The 20,091-nt window shown below is 44.2% G+C and overlaps 2 protein-coding genes across 3 annotated transcripts in view; one reads left to right on the top strand and one right to left on the bottom strand.

The window, feature by feature from the left end:
* LOC122925098 (oocyte zinc finger protein XlCOF6-like) overlaps positions 1–20,091 on the top strand; it is an 818,943-nt gene that overhangs the window by 194,956 nt on the left and 603,896 nt on the right. The gene's annotated exons all lie outside the window — the stretch shown is intronic.
* Positions 7,100–14,652, bottom strand: LOC122925120 (gastrula zinc finger protein XlCGF57.1-like). 2 transcript variants are annotated; one of them, XM_044276647.1, is made up of 2 exons: positions 14,536–14,652; positions 7,100–9,772 (listed from the first exon to the last, which is right to left on the bottom strand). In XM_044276647.1, exons 1-2 carry the CDS (start codon positions 14,597–14,599, stop codon positions 8,466–8,468), a joined length of 1,371 nt encoding a protein of 456 aa, XP_044132582.1. In that variant the 5' UTR covers positions 14,600–14,652; the 3' UTR covers positions 7,100–8,465. The 2 variants fall into 2 exon arrangements, with proteins under 2 accessions (XP_044132582.1, XP_044132581.1); XM_044276646.1 differs by lacking the exon at positions 14,536–14,652 and adding an exon at positions 13,050–13,487.

Genomic DNA, 20,091 nt, shown 5'->3' with positions numbered 1-20,091 from the left:
TAGGACATGTTCTATTTTTTTTTTTTTTTTTTTGCGGGGCTACGGAGTGGACATACGGATAGGGATAGCACACGGTATGCTGTCTGCATTTTTTGCGGACCCATTGAAATTAATGGGTCCGCATCCTATCCGTAAAAAAATTGAACGGACACGAAAACAAACAACGCTCGTGCGCATGTAGCCTAATCCTGCATAAGGAAGGTGATTTGCTTCTGATACTTTCTTCTGCAATATCTTCAGGTTGAGAGGTTCTTCCCTGAGGTGCCACAGCCCTGGAGCTCGGACTATTCTGACTGGTGGATCAGTTGGTGATTCGAGGATTTGATTGAATGAAGCCTGAAGGGCATCGTGGACATTTTCAGAGTCAGTTGGTTCAGGGAGAACTCTAAGGCCTCTTTCACACGGGCGAGTATTCCGCGCGGGTGCAATGCGTGATGTGAACGCATTGCACCCGCACTGAATCCGGACCCATTCATTTCTATGGGGCTGTGCACACAAGCGGTGATTTTCACAAATCACTTGTGCGTTGCGTGAAAAATCGCAGCATGCTCCTCTTTGTGCGTTTTCCACACAACGCAGGCCCCATAGAAGTAAATGTGGCTGCGTGAAAATCGCAAGCAAGTGCAGATGTGGTGCGATTTTCACGCACGGTTGCTAGGTGACGATCGGAATAGGGACCCGATCTTTATTATTTTCCCTTATACCATGGTTATAAGGGAAAATAATAGCATTCTGAATACAGAATGCTTAGTACAATAGCGCTGGAGGGGTTAAAAAAAATAAAAAAATATTTAACTCACCTTAGTCCACTTGCTTGCGCAGCCCGGCATCTCTGCTGTCTCTTTCTTTGCTGATTGCAGTCAAAGGACCTGTGGTGACGTCACTCCGGTCATCACATGATCAATCACCATGGTAAAAGATCATGTGATGGACCATGTGATGATCGGAGTGACGTCACCACAGGTCCTGTCCCTGCACAGAGCAAAGAAAGAAGACAGAAGAGATGCCGGTTGCGCAAGCAAGTGGATTAAGGCGAGTTAAATTTTTATTTTTTTAACCCCTCCAGCGCTATTGTACTAAGCATTCTGTATTCAGAATGCTATTATTTTCCCTTATAACCATGTTATAAGGGAAAATAATACAATCTACACAACCTTGAACCCAAACCTTCACTTCTGTGAAGAAGTTGGGGTTTGGGTACCAAACATGCCGATTTTTCTCACACGAGTGCAAAACGTATTACAATGTTTTGCACTCGTGCGGAAAAATTGCGCATGTTCCCGCAACGCACCCGCACCTTTTCCCGCAAAGCCGTTTTGCGGACTGCAAAATACATACGGTCGTGTGCATGAGCCCAATGGGAGCATGGAGATGACCAAGATATCTGCAGGCTATCAAATAAAGTGGAGTAAGGAGGTCTCCTGATGGAGGAGGCAGAGCTTGAGGACCATCAGGAGTGATGTGCTGATCACCCACCTTGTCCTGGGCTGCAGAGACCAGCCTTTCTCTGGGTGCCTGTTGGTGGCTATAGGGCTGCTGTTCTAATGGTGAATGAGGGACGATCTGGCTGGTGTCTCTTGGAGGGGGAAGTGTCAGTGGGAAGAGATGGTTCTTTTCTCTGTAAGATCTATGCGTCCGGATGCTCCATATTGCATCTCGATAGCAGAAAGAGAGCTCCTCGGTTCACATTGCATGCGCCTTCAGTGCATCTGGCTTGGGCTATTCTTCTAGCCGTGATTCCTGCTGTTCGGAGGGGAATATGTTTTTGTTGGTTTCTATGGTCTTATTTACAGGGACAGTGTCCTGCCTCCGTTCCCTTTAGTTCAGTTTTGTCCCCATTGACAATGAATGGGGACTAAACTGAAGCGTTTTTTCTCGGTATTGAGATCCTATGATGGATCTCAATAGCGGAAAGGAAAAGCGCAGGTGTGAAAGTAGCCTAAAATATAGACAGTATTTTTGGACTATAAGACGCAATTTTTTCCCCCCAAAAGTGAAGGGAAAGTGTCCGTGCGTCTTACAATATGGAAGCGGTCATCAGCATGTGGGAGGCGCAGGGAGCGGTGAGGGAAGTGCTGCACAGCTGTACTCACCCTTCCTGGTCATCTTGTGGGCTCTGCTCTGCGGTGTACAGCGTCCGGATGTAGTGCACTCAGGCACTTACTATGACTTGACACTGTGCAACTTCAGGTCACAGGGCAGTGTGGTACAGAAGATCAGGGAGCAGTGAGTGGCAGTACCATCTGGAACAGGCGAACTAAGTTTATTTATCTAACATCTGATGTGAGGTGGGAGGGTATCCGATCTCGGGCTGATGGAAGGTGGTGGGGGGCTCCAATCTCAGGTTGATGGGGGTCTGATCTGAGGCTGATGGAGCTTGGGGGTTTGATCTGAGGCTGATAGAGCTTGGGGATCTAATGAGGGTTTGATCTGAGGTAGATGGAGCTTGGGAGTCTTATTTTGGGGTCTGATCTGTGGTCTGGTGAAGATTGGGGGTCTGCTCTAAGGCCTGATGAAGAATATTTTTTTTTCTTACTTTCCTCCTCCAAATCCTTGATGCTTCTTATAGTCTGGTCAGTTTTATAGTCCGAAAAATTTGTTACTGAGCTCCTATGACAGAGGCTTGGGAGATATATATAAAAGATCCTGTTAGGGTCAAGAATCCATTTTGTATCTGCACCGCCATGTTTGCCCTTTGTCTTACTTTATGTGTGTGAAGAGAAGACAAGCAGGACGCAGGCTACCAGGTGCACCAGAATGTTACCAAAGATGAAAATCTGCACATTCCGTACATATAACAAAACCGAATCACTGAATAAAGTGGCCTAAATGGAAGGAAGTGCTCAGAACCCCAAATACTGTAGCGGATTTTCCAAATTGTTGTCTTCGGAGTCTGTTTGGCTTTTGCTGAGGTAGTCTATTTCCTTAGCATGACATTCACGTTGTATCGTGCAAATTATTATGTTTTTGGACCTTTCCAGATTAGGAGCAGTAAAGGCGCAGTGATGTCAACCTTTACAGGGTTTCTGGCTCACAGGTAATGTCTGAGCTTTATGGACTACACCGGCTATAGCACAAAAGAGCAACATCCAGATGGAGAACCTGTTGAAACGATGGGATTTGCGTTGGTGGTTTGAAAGTCACTGTGCGTAGAGCAGATACTTCAAGTCAGATTTTTTTCATCCGCATCTGGGTCTACCAATTCTAATGTGTCGGATCCGATGTTGCAAGACGTTGAACGGTACATGAACGCAGGACCGATAAACCATGTTATGTCTTTAAGTATCTAGTTGCGTGGTCCACAGGATTATGCCACTGTTTAGGACAAGTGGATCTCCTGATCCTTAGTACCCAATTGCTGACGTGGACGTAAAAACGTCTGGTTTCATTGCAGATATATCCTAGGACTACCTTGCTGTCCATATAAAACTCGACTTCTTTGATTTCTAGGTTCATTCCTGAAGTTATAAGTTCCGCAAACACCACTGCAAGCACAGCAGCGCAGAGCTCCAGTCTGGGAATCGTGTGTTCGCGGAGTGGTGCCAGTTTGGTCCGGCTCATGACAAATCCTATATGGCATTGTTCTTTGACATCAATGGTCTGTAGGTATGCTACAGCAGAAGATATAGTCTTTGCATCTTGACTTCAGTTGATGGCACGGGAGCATAGGGTCGTGCCACGTGAAAGCTGGTCAACGCTTTGAGAGACTTCTTCCAACCCGTCCACAGGTCCTTTTAGTCCATGGAAAGCAGATCATTCCATTCGGACGTCTCTGTGGTGAAGTCTCTTAAAATCATTTTTAGGGCTGCAACGATTAATCGAAGTTATCAATAATATTCGATAACAGGATTCGTTGTCAATGAATGCCATTATCGAATAATCGGCCGATTCGTTGCTATGCAGGGCAGGAACGGGCGGTCAGGGTCCTTAACCAGCAGTAACTTTTACTTCAACTTTAATTCAGCGCATCTTTATAAACTTACAATGAAGCTCCGGTAAGAGGCAAAGCGGGCGGAGGCGTTACGTCACTTACTCACGTGACACACCTGCTTCATTCATAAAGTGGGCGGAGCAGGCGCGTCACGTGAGTGCGTGACGTTACGCCACCACCTGCTTTGCCTGTTACCGGAGCTTCATTGTATTTGTAAGGTAATAAAGATCATAGAGCTGATTTAGAGTTCAAGTAAAAGTTACTGCCAGTTAAGGAATGTGGCCGGTGTATTGGGAGATCTGTGGATGGCACTGTTATGGGGAGGGGGATCTGTGGATGGCACTGTTATGGGGAGGGGGATCTGTGGATGGCACTGTTATGGGGAGGGGGATCTGTGGATGGCACTGTTATGGGGAGGGGGATCTGTGGATGGCACTGTTATGGGGAGGGGGATCTGTTGACTGCTATTGGGAGGGGGATCTGTGGATGGCACTGTTATGGGGAGGGATATCTGTGGATGACACATATAGCATATGATGCTATACAGTGTCATCCATAGATCCCCCATAGTAGTGTCATTCACTGATCCCCCTCCCCATAACAGTACCATCCACAGATCACCCTCCCATAACAGTACCACTGCCATCAACAGGTCCCCCTCCACATAACACTGCCATCCACAGATCCCCCTCCCCATAGCAGTGCACAGATCCCCCTCCCCATAACAGTGCCATCCACAGGTCCCCCTCCACATAACACTGCCATCCACAGATCCCCTCCCCATAGCAGTGCACAGATCCCCCTCCCCATAACAGTGCCATCCACAGATCCCCTCCCCATAACAGTGCCATCCATAGATCCACTGCATAACAGTACCATCCACAGATCCCCCTCCCCATAACAGTACCATCCACAGATCCCCCTCCCCATAACAGTACCATCCACAGATCCCCCTCCCCATAACAGTACTATCCACAGATCCCCCTCCCCATAACGGTGCCATTCACAGATCCCCCCATAACAGTGCCATCCACAGGTCCCCCCATAACAATGCCATCCACAGATCCCCCTCCATAACAATGCCATCCACAGATCCCCCATAAGTGCCATCTACAGATCACCCCCATAACAGTGCCATCCACAGATCCCCCCCATAACAGTGCCATCCACAGATCCCCCCATAACAGTGCCATCCACAGATCCCCCCCATAACAGTGCCATCCACAGATTCCCCCATAACTTGTCTTTTTTACATTGTAATGCAAAATTTTATAATTATGTAACTCCTAAATTTGTTTTAATATGGCCTTTGAACATCATTTTTCAAGTTAAATCATATAAACCCAATTTTTTGGTCATTTTGATGTTTTTTCCCGATTAAATTATCGACAACTAATCGATTATTCAAATAATCGTTAGCTGCAGCCCTAATCATTTTACCTTGGATGGTAACAGGCACTACAAATCCCAGAGGATCATATAAGCCTTCTCACCCCAGGACCATTTAAGTGAGCTAAAGGACTTGGATCGTAGTACCGACTCCCTTCTCATGCAGTGGAGCCTCAGCCTGCGCCGTTCACTTCCGTATTCGGTGCAGGCGCAGTGAGTGAAGGCCGCGCTCCTGGTGCCGGATTCCTCACTGCGCCTGCGCCAACTACGTCACAGTGAGGAAGCCGGGACCAGGAGCGCGGCCTTCACTCACTGCGCCTGCGCCGAATACAGAAGTGAACGCCGCAGGCGCGGGATTTCATCAACGATGCATGGAACTTGGACATCAATCAAGAGGAGCGGGGCGGGCAGAACGGAGGAACTGGGCAGGATAATGGGTGAGTAGATGGAGCCTCTAGGTGCTGAATCTATGCCCACATAGCACCTAGAGGCTCATTAACATATTGTAAAAGTGGGTATTTTAGCAAAACGGCTGCAGGGACAAATGTAAAAAACACAAGGTTATGTAGTTCTGACATTAGCACATCGCTATATCAGCCAGCTACATAACAGTATTTCTGATTGTAGAAACCCTTTAAAGGTAGGCAGACAATGTCACAGAGCAGCAGGAAATGCTAGCAGAATGCTGGGTGTATAGGGAGAGGCATTACCAGTAGAAAGAGGGAGGTGCTTATGCCGCTCTACAGAGCACTAGTGAGACCTCATGTGGAGTATTGTGCGCAGTACTGGAGACCAGATCTCCAGAAGGATATTGATACTTTGGAGAGAGTTCAGAGAAGAGCTACTAAACTGGTACATGGATTGCAGGACAAAACTTACCAGGAAAGATTAAAGGACCTTAACATGTATAGCTTGGAAGAAAGACGAGACAGAGGGGAGATGAGAGAAACTGCTAAATACATAAAAGGAATCAACAAGGTAAAAGAGGAGAGAAGGTTTAAAAGAAGAAAAACTGCTACAAGAGGACATCGTTTTAAATTAGAGGGGCAAAGGTTTAATAGTAATATCAGGAAGTATTACTTTACTGAGAGAGTAGTGGATGCATGGAATAGCCTTCCTGCAGAAGTGGCAGCTGCAAATACAGTGAAGGAGTTTAAGCATGCATGGGATAGGCATAAGGCCATCCTTCATATAAGATAGGGCCAGGGGCTATCCATAGTATTCAGTATATTGGGCAGACTAGATGGGCCAAATGGTTCTTATCTGCCGACACATTCTATGTTTCTATTCATGCTCTGCAGGTAATAAAGAAGGAGGAGAATACATATTAAACACGTATATGAGCACGTTGGCATTATTCAGGGGTTAATTAACAGATGTGACACCACAAGCGATTCCCTCCACCGATATATCGCTCAGCTCCTGTATCTAGATAGGTTTACCATTAAACCCCAGGAATGTACATATGGGGTTAAAGTGTAACTGTTACTTTCAGTATTTTTTTATGCATAGGGGAAGTTTTTAGGATTATTTTTGCAGTATACTTTAAGCGATTTTTCTCCCTTTTATTAAAAGACAAAATCAGAAGTCGATCCTTAGCGATGTTCTAAAAGAGTATTGCTAAGGAAAACCTTTCTTCAGTGCACTGTACCCAGAAGACGGCTCACTGTTAGGCGCTCTCCTTACTGCAAACATCCATAAAACTGTCCCCATATAATGTAAAACTAATAATAATCTTTATTTATATACCACCACCATATTCCATGGAGCTTTACAATTCAGAAGGTTCATGTACAAATCAAAACAGACATCACAGAATTACAGGCTAATTTACAAATTTGAACACAAGAAGTAAGGACCCTGCTCACAAGAGCTTACAATCTAGGAGGCAATAGGTGACAAAAAAGGTAAAACTGATTGTTTTATAAAGTGGTCCGGCCACCTTAGTACTAGACGGAGCTGCATCAGCCAGTACACTTAGTGCACAGATTACTGTCAGAAGATGGTGTTCGAATATGAAGAATAAAGGAGGAGGGAATAAAACAGGGAGTGGACAAAAGAGGGGGCCCAGTAAATAGAATATACAACAAAAAGGAATGAGATTCCTCAGTGGCTGATAACTTTTAATGACTAACTAAAAAAAAATGACCTTTTTATAAACTTTTTATCCAATAGGCTGTTGGGAGTTAATGCTGAGTAGGTTTCTTTATGTGTAAAAAGTAGGACGGTCATGAGAACAGTGAGAGATGTGTATAGTAAAGGAAAGAAGATTGTGGTCAGAAAGTGGAAAGCATGAGCTAATAAAGTCAGGGAGTGAGCAGAGGCATGAGGAAGTGAGTTGTTTGAGGCCGAGAGAGGAGATTATAGAAGGAAAGTGAGGCCGATGGGGAGATTGGATCATCAATGGGGATGTTGAAACTACTTCTCCCTGTCTCCTCGCCAAGAAATTCTGAATTTCAGTGCAGTTCCCTGACTGTATCTGTCATCTATTTCCACAATACACTCACTAACAACTGTAAAGACACATTTCCTGCCTTGTCTATCATGTTCCATACTGTGCTGCCACTGCTACGAACCCTACATCGCCACACATCTCCTGCCTTGTCCGTCAGGTTCCATACTGTACTGCTGCCCTTGCAGCTACTACTGCCCCCGCTGCCATTACTACTACCTCTACACAGCTACATATCTCCTCTCCTGTCTGTCAGGTTCCATACTGTACTGCTGGCCTTGCAGCTACTACTGCCCCTGCTGCCTTTTCTACTATCCTTACACAGCTGCACATCTCCTGGCTTATCTGTCAGGTTCCATACTATACTGCTGCTGCTCCAAAAAATAGGTAGAATGCTTGATCGAAACAAGCCACGTTACATTCCCTTTTGCGGGCTCTTGCCTCGGGGATATGTTCTGTGCAGATTTGGTATTGAAGCACCACAACATAAGAGGAGAGGGAGACTAGGGAGGTATGGATAAATTCAGTGCACACCCTGGTGACAAAAATTTATGATCGGAATTGTTTTACAATTTAAAGCTGGAGATTACAGTTAATTTTATTAGTAGAAAGTTGGTGAAAGATTCCCTTTATTGACCTATTTATTTGAATCCGACCCAAAACATATTTCAAGACATGTACTCATCTGTACTTTTATCCAGTGTGACATTTCTGATGTTTAACAAGATTTGATTTTTGTGTAAAACATTTTCCACATTTTGAACATGAATATCGCTTCGCTCCTGCGTGAATTCTCTTATGTCTAAGAAGACTTGATTTGTCTGTAAAATTTGTCCCACATTCTGAGCATGAATATGGTTTCTCTCCTGTGTGACTTTTCTCATGTATTAAGAGATATGCTTTAGTTTTAAAACATTTCCCACATTCTGAACATGAATACGGCTTCTCTCTCGTGTGACTCCTCCCATGTGTAACAAGATTTGATTTAGTTTTAAAACATTTTCCACATTCTGAACAAGAATAGGGCTTCTCTCCTGTGTGACTTCTCTCGTGAGAAACAAGACTTGTTTTTTGTGTAAAACATTTTCCACATTCTGAGCATGAATACGGCTTTTCTCCTGTATGAATTCTTTCATGTCTACTAAGATTTGATTTCTCTGTAAAACTTTTCCAACATTCCAAACATGAATATGGTTTATTTTCTATGTGACTCCTCTCATGTATAACAAGATTTGATTTCTCTGTAAAACACTTCCCACATTCTCTACATGAATATGGATTCTCTCCTGTGTGACTTCTCTCATGGGAAACAAGACTCGATTTATCTGTGAAATATTTCCCACATTCTGAGCATGAATACCGCTTCTCTCCTGTGTGACTTCTCTCATGTCTAACAAGATTTGATTTATCTGTAAAACACTTTCCACATTCTGAACATGAAAATGGCTTTTCTCCTGTGTGAATTATTTCATGTCTAACAAGATGTGATTTTTTTTTAAAACATGTCCCACATTCTGAACATGAATATGGTCTCGGTCCTGTGTGATGTCTTTCATGTACAACAAGATCTGATTTATTTGTAAAGCTTTTCCCACATTTTGAACATGAATACAGCTTGCCTCCTGTGTGAAGTCTTTTATGGTTAACAAAACTTGATTTCTTTATGAAGCACTTTGCACATTCTGAACAGGAGTATGGCTTCTCCCCTGTATGAACTCTTCTGTATGTAGAAAGAATTGATCTTTTTGTCAACTCTTCAACGTGTTGAAACCTTTTAACCCTGTCCTGACCTGCACTTGTGGTTACAAACTGTGACTGGTCAGGAGAAGGCTCCTCATGAATAGGTTGATTATGTGATAGATCTGTACTGTGAAGTTGTGGATGTACATTAAGGGTAAAGAGATTTTCTCCTGAAGAGCGCAGCATGATATCTTCATCTTCTGCTTTATAATTCAGTGATAACATGAGGTTGCCCTTCCCAGAATTCATACTGGAATTATCTGTTAAGATAAAAATGTAAATTTGTGTTTTTTTCCCCTCAAACTAGAATGCAGACAAACATAACATTCTTATCAGGCTGGAAGTAGATCCATCAGGAAGGAGAACTAAAAGCCATTGATTTTGAATGCACTCCTGGCTTTGTTTAAAAAAAGTGCACCAAAAACTGAATGTGCGACTTCAGCCTTAGAAGACTTTGTTTAATACTCTGAGAAACTTCAGGATTCTGGTCTACATCGGTCACCACTTATATCACGGAAATGTAGTTCAAGAATTAGAAAAACCCAACTATGTTTGGCAACCAAACCTTGTAAACCTAATACATTTGGCAAAGTGGGCATCAGTTTAATACAAGTTAACTTAAAAAGGATCTGTTAACACTTTCCTCAATGCAAACTGTAATTCATTATTAAATTGATCTTTCAGACCCGATAAAGCTGGTGGATGCATTAGAAAAATCCATGCTATGATACCTACCTAGAGTTTAGCTGACAAACACTTGTGCCCTTGACCCAATCCCATCCCACCTCATCACTAACTTCACCACTATAGTTATCCCTTCAACTTATTGCTAACCCCTGGCATCTTCCCTTCCTCTTTTAAACATGCAACAGTCCGAATAATTGGCTTCCCAGAAGGAGTGGAAGGTCGACACTTAGAGGAACAACTTAAAGACGCGGTTCTGCATAGCCTAGGAAGCGATAACTTCTCATCGGGATTTCAAATTGAAAGAGTTCATCGAATCCCAGGAGGGAAACCTATTCCAGGGAGGCCCCCGCGTGCAATTATAATGAAACTATTATTGTCCTCTGACAGAGATATGATACTGAGAAGAGCAAGAGAATTGACACCCATTGAATATCAGGGCACAAGGCTGCTCTTCTTTCCTGATTTTGCTCGGCAAACTCAGGAAAAAAGAAGAAATTTCACAGAGATAAAGAAACGCCTGGCATCCAAGGAGATTAAATATTCTCTACAGTACCCAGCGAAACTGAGAGTGATTCACAATTGGACTCCCCTTTTCTTTGAGACACCGCAACAAGTGCTAGAGTGGATGGATCAAAAGGGCATCTGACATTGTGTACTTTCATTACCGGAGGGTTGGGAGGGGGGTGGGGCTAGAATGGGGGAGAACGGCCGGAGGTTAGAGATTCGCTGAATAGACCGGGCGAATCAACGGAGAAGGGGGGGGGGGGGGAGGGAAGGGGGGGAAAGATTACCCACTTTGCAGGCGGGGTTTTTTTTTTTTTTTTTTGTAATCGATGTTTATTAGAATGGTATCCTGGAATGTCAGAGGGCTGGGGGAAAAGGTAAAAAGACAGGCTATTATGGATGCAGTAAAAAGATATCTCCCAGCAATCATCTGCATAGTAGAAACCCATCTAACTAAAGAAACCGTGTCTCGCCTGACAACGGGATGGTATTCCCAATCTTATCATTCTACTTTCAGCAGTTCTGCCAGGGGGGTTTCAGTTCTTATCCATAATTCTATAGATTTTACCCTTATAAAATCCCATATAGATGATCAGGGTAGATTCATCTTTCTTCATGGTGAGCTGTCTGGATGCAGCTATATCCTCGCTTTTTTTTATATACCCCCGCCATTTTCAATGTATCCACTGACCCAGTTGATGCTCTTTTCTGAAAGGAGACCAGAATCTCATTTGATCTTGATGGGAGACTTTAATGCGGTCATGGACCCTAACAGAGATAGATTTTCATCAGATTCAGAAAGGCGGAGGAATTCTTGTAACTCCCCGCTGTCTCAGTTTTGTCTGGAAGTAGGGCTGGTGGATATATGGGAACATCTTGGCGGAGGAAAGAGAGTGTATTCCTGTGTCAGCAGGGGCGGCAGAGCAATGTCTAGGATCGATTTAGCACTTACTAATGAGTGTAACTTGAGTAATATCCGCAAGATGCGATATGGAGTAAGAACAATTTCAGACCATTCGCCCGTTTTGATTGAGGTTTGCACTGGGGAGAACAAGGATATTAGGGGGCTGGGATTTAAGCTGAATCCATATTGGCTCACTATTATGGAAAATCATCAAGTTATTAAACTGCTGATTTCTTCCTTTTGGGAGGTGAATCTGCCCTCTGCAAACATCAATATGGTATGGGATGCCTTGAAAGCATACTTGAGGGGGACCTTTATAAGTGAGATTGCGGCACTAAAGAGAACATTTAAAAGGAAGGAGGAGGAATTGGCTAAGACTGCGGCATCTACTACTGAGCGATTCATCAGGCAACCCACTGAGCACAACAGGGAAGAGATGCAGAAGGCCAGCTGCCTCCTGGAGAGTTGTGTAACAGAGAAGGCAAACCATAGGGTATTTTTTAAGGGGTTAAATTATTTTTCCGAGTCTGGACGACCGGGTAAGCTTCTAGCCAGAATAATCTCACAACAAGATAAGAAAAATCAATCCATTACCTTGATCCGGAATACAGAGGGGGAAATTATAACAGATTTAGAAGAAATCAGGAATACTTTTCTGTATTACTTTGCTCAGATATATAAATCCTCCTCTGGCTTGACATCTGAACTGGCGATGCGGTTCTTAGAGAAAATTCCACTCTGCACCTTAAATGAAGCTCAAATAAAATATCTGGAAGAGGAATTGTCTCTCTCAGAGCTGCAGGAGGCCCTTGGGTCTATTTCGGGGAACTCATCGCCAGGCTTGGATGGCCTGCCATATGAGGTTTACCGTAAGTATAGTGATGTGATTCTTCCTCAGCTGCTCGAAGTTTTTTCCCAAGCAACACAGGGAGGGGGACTACCAAACTCCATGATGGAGGCGCTCATTGTCTTAATCTTAAACATGCAACAGTCACACCTATACTCAAGAAACCTTCCCTAGACCCATCCTCTCTATCCAGCTATTGTTTCACTGCTCCTATTTGCATCCAAACTCCTAAAACAAAATGTCCATCTCGAATTGTCCTCTCACCTCTCGTACCACTCACTTTTTGATCAAATGCAATCCGGCTTCAGACCAAATCACTGCACTGAAACTGCCCTAACCAAAGTCACTAACCATCTGCTACCTGCTAAAGCTAAACGTCACTACTCTGTGCTCCTTTTTGACCTTTCCTCTGCCTTCGACACTGTTGACCACTCTCTCCTCATACAAATCTTCTCTTCAAAGACCTAGGATCTCCTTGTTCTTCACCAACAGAACCTTCAGCGTTTCCCATTCATACACTACCTCCTCATCATGCCCCCTTTCTGTTGGTGTCCCTCAAGGCTCTGTCCTGGGTCCCCTGCTTTTCTCCACTTACACATTGAGCTGTCGCAGGCCGATAGTGTCCCATGGCTTCCAATACCACCTCTATGCTGACGACACTCAAATCTACCTCTCCAGCCCAGATGTTGCTTCCCTCCTATCCAGAATCCCAGCGTGTCTGTCAGCAATATCTTCATTCTTCTGTTCCTGCTTCCTAAAACTCAACATGGAGAAAACTTAATTCATTGTCTTTCCCCCATGTCACTCTGCTCCCCTACCTGACCTGTCCATCACAGTTAATAGCACAACACTTTCTCTAGTCTAGCAGGCCCGCTGCCTGGGAGTAACATTGGTTTCTGCCCTGTCCTTTAAGCCACACATCAAAACCCTCACCTCCACCTGCCATTTCCAACTTAAGAACTTCTCCTATTCACGCCTTCCTCACCCCTGAACCAACTAAAATAACTAAAATACTAATGCATGCTCTTGTCATCTCCCGCCTGGACTACTGCAACATCCCCCTTTCTGGCCTCCCATCCAGTACTCTCGATCCCCTCCAATCTATTCTCAACTCTGCTGCCAAGTTAATCCACCTCTACCCTCATTTTTACTCTGCCTCCCCCCTCTGCCAATCTCTTTACTGGCTCCCCATTGCCCAGCAAATTAAGTTTAAAATACTTACATCTACATGTAAGGCTGTCCACAACCTGTCCCCTCCTTACATCTCTGACCTGCTTTCTCGATAAAGCTCCACACATAATCTCAGATCCTCACAGGACTTCCTCCTCAGTTTTCTCTCATCTGTTCTTTACACAATAGTCTAAAGATTTCTCACCTGCCTCACCCTACTCTGGAACTCACTACCCCAACACATCAGGCTCTCCCCCAACATCCAAAGCTTCAAGAGTAACCTGAAAACCCACCTTTTCAGGAAAGCCTACCATCTGCAATGAGCATGCTCCTCCACACTGCCACAAGGGCACCCGATAGCCTCACCTACTGTGTTCTCCCCTTCCCTTATAGATTGTAAGCTCCTATGGGCAGGGTCCTTTACCCCTCTGTTAATAGTTTCTTGTTTACTGTGTTTTTTATTTGTGTAACCCCATCTGGATGTACATGGAATTGATGGTGCTTTAAAATAAATAATAATGATAATAAGCACTGTTTTGTGTACCTCCTCCTTGCTGTTGAAATCTCACACTGCAAACCCCTTTAACCATTACGAAGATGTATGGACTATTTCAAATATATCTTTAATATCCCAAAAAGATTAACCCTTTCCTGCACAGTGGCGTACATGTAGTTTACCATGATAACACAGGCACAAAACTGTGCACCCAAAAGAAAAAACAGTAGGTGTGTGGATGTGACAGATTGTCATGTCCTGCAGGAGCAGCTGGGATCAGAGAAGAATCTGATCAATGATTGCTGTCACCTGGATAAAGGAAACACTGGCAGCAGCTGGTGATCAGATTCTCCTCCTGCCCTGAAGGCACCAAGGACATAATCTGAAGTCACTTTCTCCATTCGTGATTTCATACCTGTGGTGACATGTCCTGGAATTTCCTCCTCCACCTCACTCTTACACGGGGGATCGCCCATCATCCTCTCTTCTTCATCCTCCACTTTAATATCAGTCAAATCTTCCCCCTGATTTGTTATCTGTAACAATTCAGTACAATACAGCAGACAGGTGGGAAATCTAACAGATCCACATAAGGGACCCCACACTCTAGGACCCTTCTATGACTTCAGGACCCCTATATAGATGTGTATAGGGCTCAGCTCCATCTACCTGAAGATTCTCCGGGACCTTCTCCTCTGGACAGTCCTGGGAATACAGAGGACGGGGACATCTCTCTGGTGGATTTCTCCTGCTGGATCCATCTGTGGAGACACAAGCACACAGTGACTGAATACATGGCCTCCTGTAGATCTTTCTATAGATCAGACACATCTCTCGGCTCCTTCACTTCTAGGTTTAGAGCGATTCTCCTCACGTTCATTCAGAGACCATAGCCCATGTCTACAAACAAGGGGAGACCAGCTTCTAAGGCAGGCCCTGTAAGTTGCTTGGTGCGGCCTCCATAGATCAGACCTGTTTTCCTGCACATCTCACAGATGACAAAAATATTGCGCTCCTCACCACCTGTACCGAGGTCCCAGCACCTAGCAGACCTCAGACCCGAAGCAACCTTTGGTCTATGAGAGTGAATGGTGGGCAGTGGACAACAGCTCCTTCTCCACATTAGTACATTCTGAGGAAGAAGGTACTCTTATATAGGGCAGAGGCAACCTTTTAAGAGCACTCTGCAGCACCAAATGACACCTCTGCTTATGAGGTAAATTTCCAAAGAGAGAAACCACAGTGAAGACCTTTATCCCACAAAGTACATGGATAATGTAAAACAACTATTCCCAGTCTCTTCTCCACTAGGCTTTGAGGTGTTTGAGAAAGCTCTACATCTATATCCTCCTCCAAGTTTCCTTTCCCTGGGAAGAGAATTCCTTTCTCCTAAGGAGCTGTTATAGTGAATGGGGGAAACAGACAAATATCTGATGACAATTCCTGACAGGTGCAGTGATTATCTGGTGACAATGGTGCCTGTCAGATCTGAGTTGATGTTGGAAGAAGGAAAATAGGTAAGAGTAAGGATCTGAGCAACTGGGTATGTGGTGATTAATGGATAAAAATGTGGTAAGGCTGCACAAGAGTGTTAGACCATGGAAGAGTGGTGCTCACAGCTGATACAGACTCACCCACTATACTATAGAAAAAATAGGGTAGAAAAAGCTGGGCACTCGCTAGCGGTACCACTGAGGAAGGGACGACACACAGTCCCGAAACGCGTTTGGTACTACTGCCCCCAATCCAGAGCAAGGAGGACTTCGAACTACAATATTTGATTTTATACCATTTCCTGCACTACAACATTGCGACGCGATTTTCTACTAATGAACTAATACAGGGTCATTACCAACCACAAGCCGTAAGCCGTGGAGGAGTGAACCACCCATCCGCCCATGCAAGGACATCATCAGTCTTAAGGTCTATCCGATATCGATACATGTCTGCAGGTCAGCGTGTGATGCGAATAAGTGCGGTATAATTGAAGGGTGAAATCGTGGACACGTAAGTGTATTCGTTATCATTACAACATTAGTGTCTCAGGACTAACGGCTTTATACGGCACAACTATATCCCTGCAAGATCGCTGTGGTTTCTATTTCGAACACGCTTTTTTGGGCCTGTGTAGCGGGACCCCGCACACGCGCCATGAAATTTGGTTCTCATATCATAGAAAGAGAGACTATTTAGAACATTTTTTAGTCCAGGACGATCCTCCCTACGATATTTTTATATTTTATCGCATGGTATCGATTTTACTGTATGTTATCGATTTTATTGATTTGCCATTTATTGTATGTTTTATTTGTATTTCCTATTGTACATTAAATTATTGCATGGTTCCAAGTACTAGCGAGTGCCCAGCTTTTTATACCATGTGGTGATTAATACCTATCAAAAGTGGCCCAAGGAAGGACAACCATTTAACGAGTGACCGGGCCATGTGCCTACAGCTCACTGCGGTCATTCCTGTGCACCACTGAAAGTTCCTAAAATGGGCTTCTGAGCATCAGAAATGAGCAACTGAAGAATGCAGCCTGGTCTGATGAATCAGGTTACATCATGTGGACGGCCGGGCATGTGTCTCAGTTATCTGGTGAAAAGATTGTACCAGGTGCACCTGAGTTCATGTGGATACAATATGTACCACATACCTAAACATTATGCAGACAAGTACTCTCCTCCATGGCGGTGGTGTCCTCTAATGGCAGTGACCTCTTTCAGCAGAATAATGTCCAGCCAACCTGCAAAAACTGTCTAGATCAAGGCGGTGACGTCTCTAGATCGTTATCTGTGGGATGTGCTGGAAAACAGGTCTGATCTATGGAGGCTGCACCAAGCAACTTACAGGACCTGCCTTAGAAGCTGGTCTCCCCTTGTTTGTAGACATGGGCTATGGTCACTGAATGAACGTGAGGAGAACCGCTCGAAACTCCCTCCCATGATGAGAATCCTCCTCTTGAGCCATATTCTACCTCCTAGTGATACGTTTTAAATCCAGTATGGTCTAATGACCTAATATTTTTCCGTGAACTCCATATTCTACCTCCCCTGAAGTGGGAAAGATGCAGTTAGCTCCCATACTGACGGACTCGTATCTGAGGTAGTTACTACGGGATTCCTTTTACTCATTGCCCTCTGTCGTCTGCAAAAAAGAAGCAATTCTACCGTAGTTTTATGCGTTTCATTTTTACAGCATTCCCTATGCGGTAAAATTAACCTGTTCCCTTCATTGTGATACAAGAGGTTGGTGGTCCTCCATTACATGTCACTGCACACACGTGTATACACTGCACATGACGGCTCTTACCTTGTGATATAAGAGGCTGGTGCTCCTCCATTACATGTCACTGCACACACGTGTATACACTGCACATGACGGCTCTTACCTTGCGATATAAGAGGCTGTTGCTCCTCCATCATGGCCTCCTTGTACAGATCCTTGTGTCCTTCCATATACTCCCACTCCTCCATGGAGAAATAGACAGTGACATCCTGACACCTAATAGGAACCTGACAACACAATGACACCGTCATCACCCAGACCCCTCCAGTGCTGTTACTGGAGAATTTCCCAGCATTCCCAGCAGTGTCACCTCTCCAGTCAGCAGCTCCATCATCTTGTGGGTGAGTTCTAGGATCTTCTGCTCATGTATCAGGGGGTGAGGGGGAGGCTCTGTGATAGGGTGAGGGGTCCTGCTCCCTCCTGACTCCTGGAGATGGATGATGGGAGTCACACAGTCCCCCGATGTCTTTTTCACTATTGTGTACTCCTGTGGATGGAGAGAGACACCAAGTTGAAAAAAGATGGATAACACTTACCGGTAATCTGTTCTTCCAGAAACCATAACAGCACCCATGGAGAGGATCTCCCCCAATCTGACAAGAATCCTGCAACATAAAAGCCGTACATGCTTCTCCACACCTCATTTTCTAGAAACCCAGCTGAACATTAGACGGGGAAGAAATCCCTACCTAATTTAAATAGCCTTACGCAGAACACAATACAAAAAAATAGAGCAGGAGAACCATGACTTTCTTGGTCAAATTGGTATCTCTTAAGAAAGAGAAGCAGCTGGCTAGCACCACCTTTTGGAAGTGGTTCCCTCTGAGTAAAGGTCTGACTTTCCAACAAGACTTGGGATTTGACATAGGAATATGGCCAGGCCAGATATCCTTCAGTAGACAGTTTCAGGGTGCTTGCCCCTCGTCAGTATGGAGTAGGAGTCTGGCCTGGCTATATTCCCTTGTCAAATCCCAAGGCTTGTTGGAAAGTGGGATCTTGATATGGACCTACCTCCAATAGGTGGGGCTAGAGAGATGGTTTTCTTTATTTCAATATTAGTTTCCAATGGACACTGCCAATAAGTATCCATACCATGGAGTACTTCCAGTTTCAAACAAGACTAGTCTCTAAGGAAGTTTAGCACCCTGTCCAAGCCGTTGTCACAGTCCTTTCCCATCACAGAGGTTAGAAGATCTGAGAGACTGGCGGCACATGAGGTTATCTGACAGTCTCTCTGTTTTCACTTGTTGCAGTGTTGTTGTTGGTAATGACCACACCTCTTGTCTAAGGTGCAGTTTGTGGTCATTACTGCTACTCTATTTAGTCTGGACTCACGCTTCATACCATGCAGTTGATATTATCTGCCTGGAGTTGAAAGAGCTGGTGCGTCGTTCTTATCAGACAGAGTTCCCGCTCATCCATTTTCTATTGAAGATCAGTGTTCTTTGCTTTGTATTTTGCTGTTCTCATTGCTTGTTGTTTACTAGGGCTCAGGGAGACGCAGGTTCGTTCATCTGGGAAGGAACCAATACTCTCAGACCCTGTCACTACTCCTAGGGATTTACAGGGTTACTAGGGCCTAGGTTTCCAGTGTATGTATATTCCCACCTTAAGGGTCTATTCATACTGACAAGAGTCAGGGCTAGGTTTAGGGTTTCCTAGGTGGTCACCTGTTCCCTTTCCTTAGCCTAGAGGCCTAGTTCCTGGTCATTTTCCTTCTGTGGTCATTCTGGTGTTTATCCCCTACCCATACATTGTGACAGCCGATGGCCAAACTGGAAGCTCATCAGATGATTTTGGCAGGCATTAGATATTTATGTGGAATTTGTTCACCATTATACTAACTTATATATGTCCAAAGCCTGGCGGTCCGCTGCGGAGCCTTTTCATTATGTACATGCTATTGAATTGCTTTCCCCATCTCACAAACCTTTGTATAGAGTAGGAATGTACACTACCAGTCACTTTACCTCCAACATGGCTGCAGTTATTGCTGCCTCGTGGTTTTAGGGGAAAAAAGGATAAATGATGTTTGGTGGCCTGTTATCCCACTTTGGAGAAATTTTTTATATTTTTAGTATATTTGTAGACCAGCGACAATCCTGCAATCCTCTCTATTCTGATGCTTCCAATTGATGCACACCTGCGTAGAACAGTTTGGTAGATGGCCTTTAAGTTTAGAATGTAGAATGGTGGAAAAGATTGCCTGTCAAAAGACTCAATGAAACCTGTTGCTTTTTTTTATGTAGTTCTCATAAGTCCTTTGCCCAGTGAAAAATAGACATCTCAGGGTTAGAAATACATTATGAAAGACAGCTGGTCTCCACCTGGTGTTCCTCTGTCATTAAAGCTAATGATCAATTAATCCAAGCTAATCTGCTGCATAGAACATATTTTATGCTGCATATGTAAAAATTCATCAATGATATTTGTACTAAATTTAATGCGGAAAGAGGTACTTTAATGCATAGGCTATGGGACTACCCGATTGTTGCTGATTTCTGGACAGTGGCCCATAGCTTTCTTAACTCTAGGCTGGGCCTGCCAGTGGTGTGTTCTCCCAAAAATAGTATTTTGGGTCTAGGTAATGACCTTTTAAATACTAAATATTGCAGAACCTTTTATAGACTTCTGATGTTCTAAGCTAGGAAATCTATCTTCCCAAACTCGAAACCTTCTAAA

Source organism: Bufo gargarizans, chromosome 1 (genome assembly GCF_014858855.1).
Source record: "Bufo gargarizans isolate SCDJY-AF-19 chromosome 1, ASM1485885v1, whole genome shotgun sequence".
Classification (NCBI taxonomy): domain Eukaryota; kingdom Metazoa; phylum Chordata; class Amphibia; order Anura; family Bufonidae; genus Bufo; species Bufo gargarizans.
This window is presented reverse-complemented; position numbering and strand designations above follow the sequence as displayed.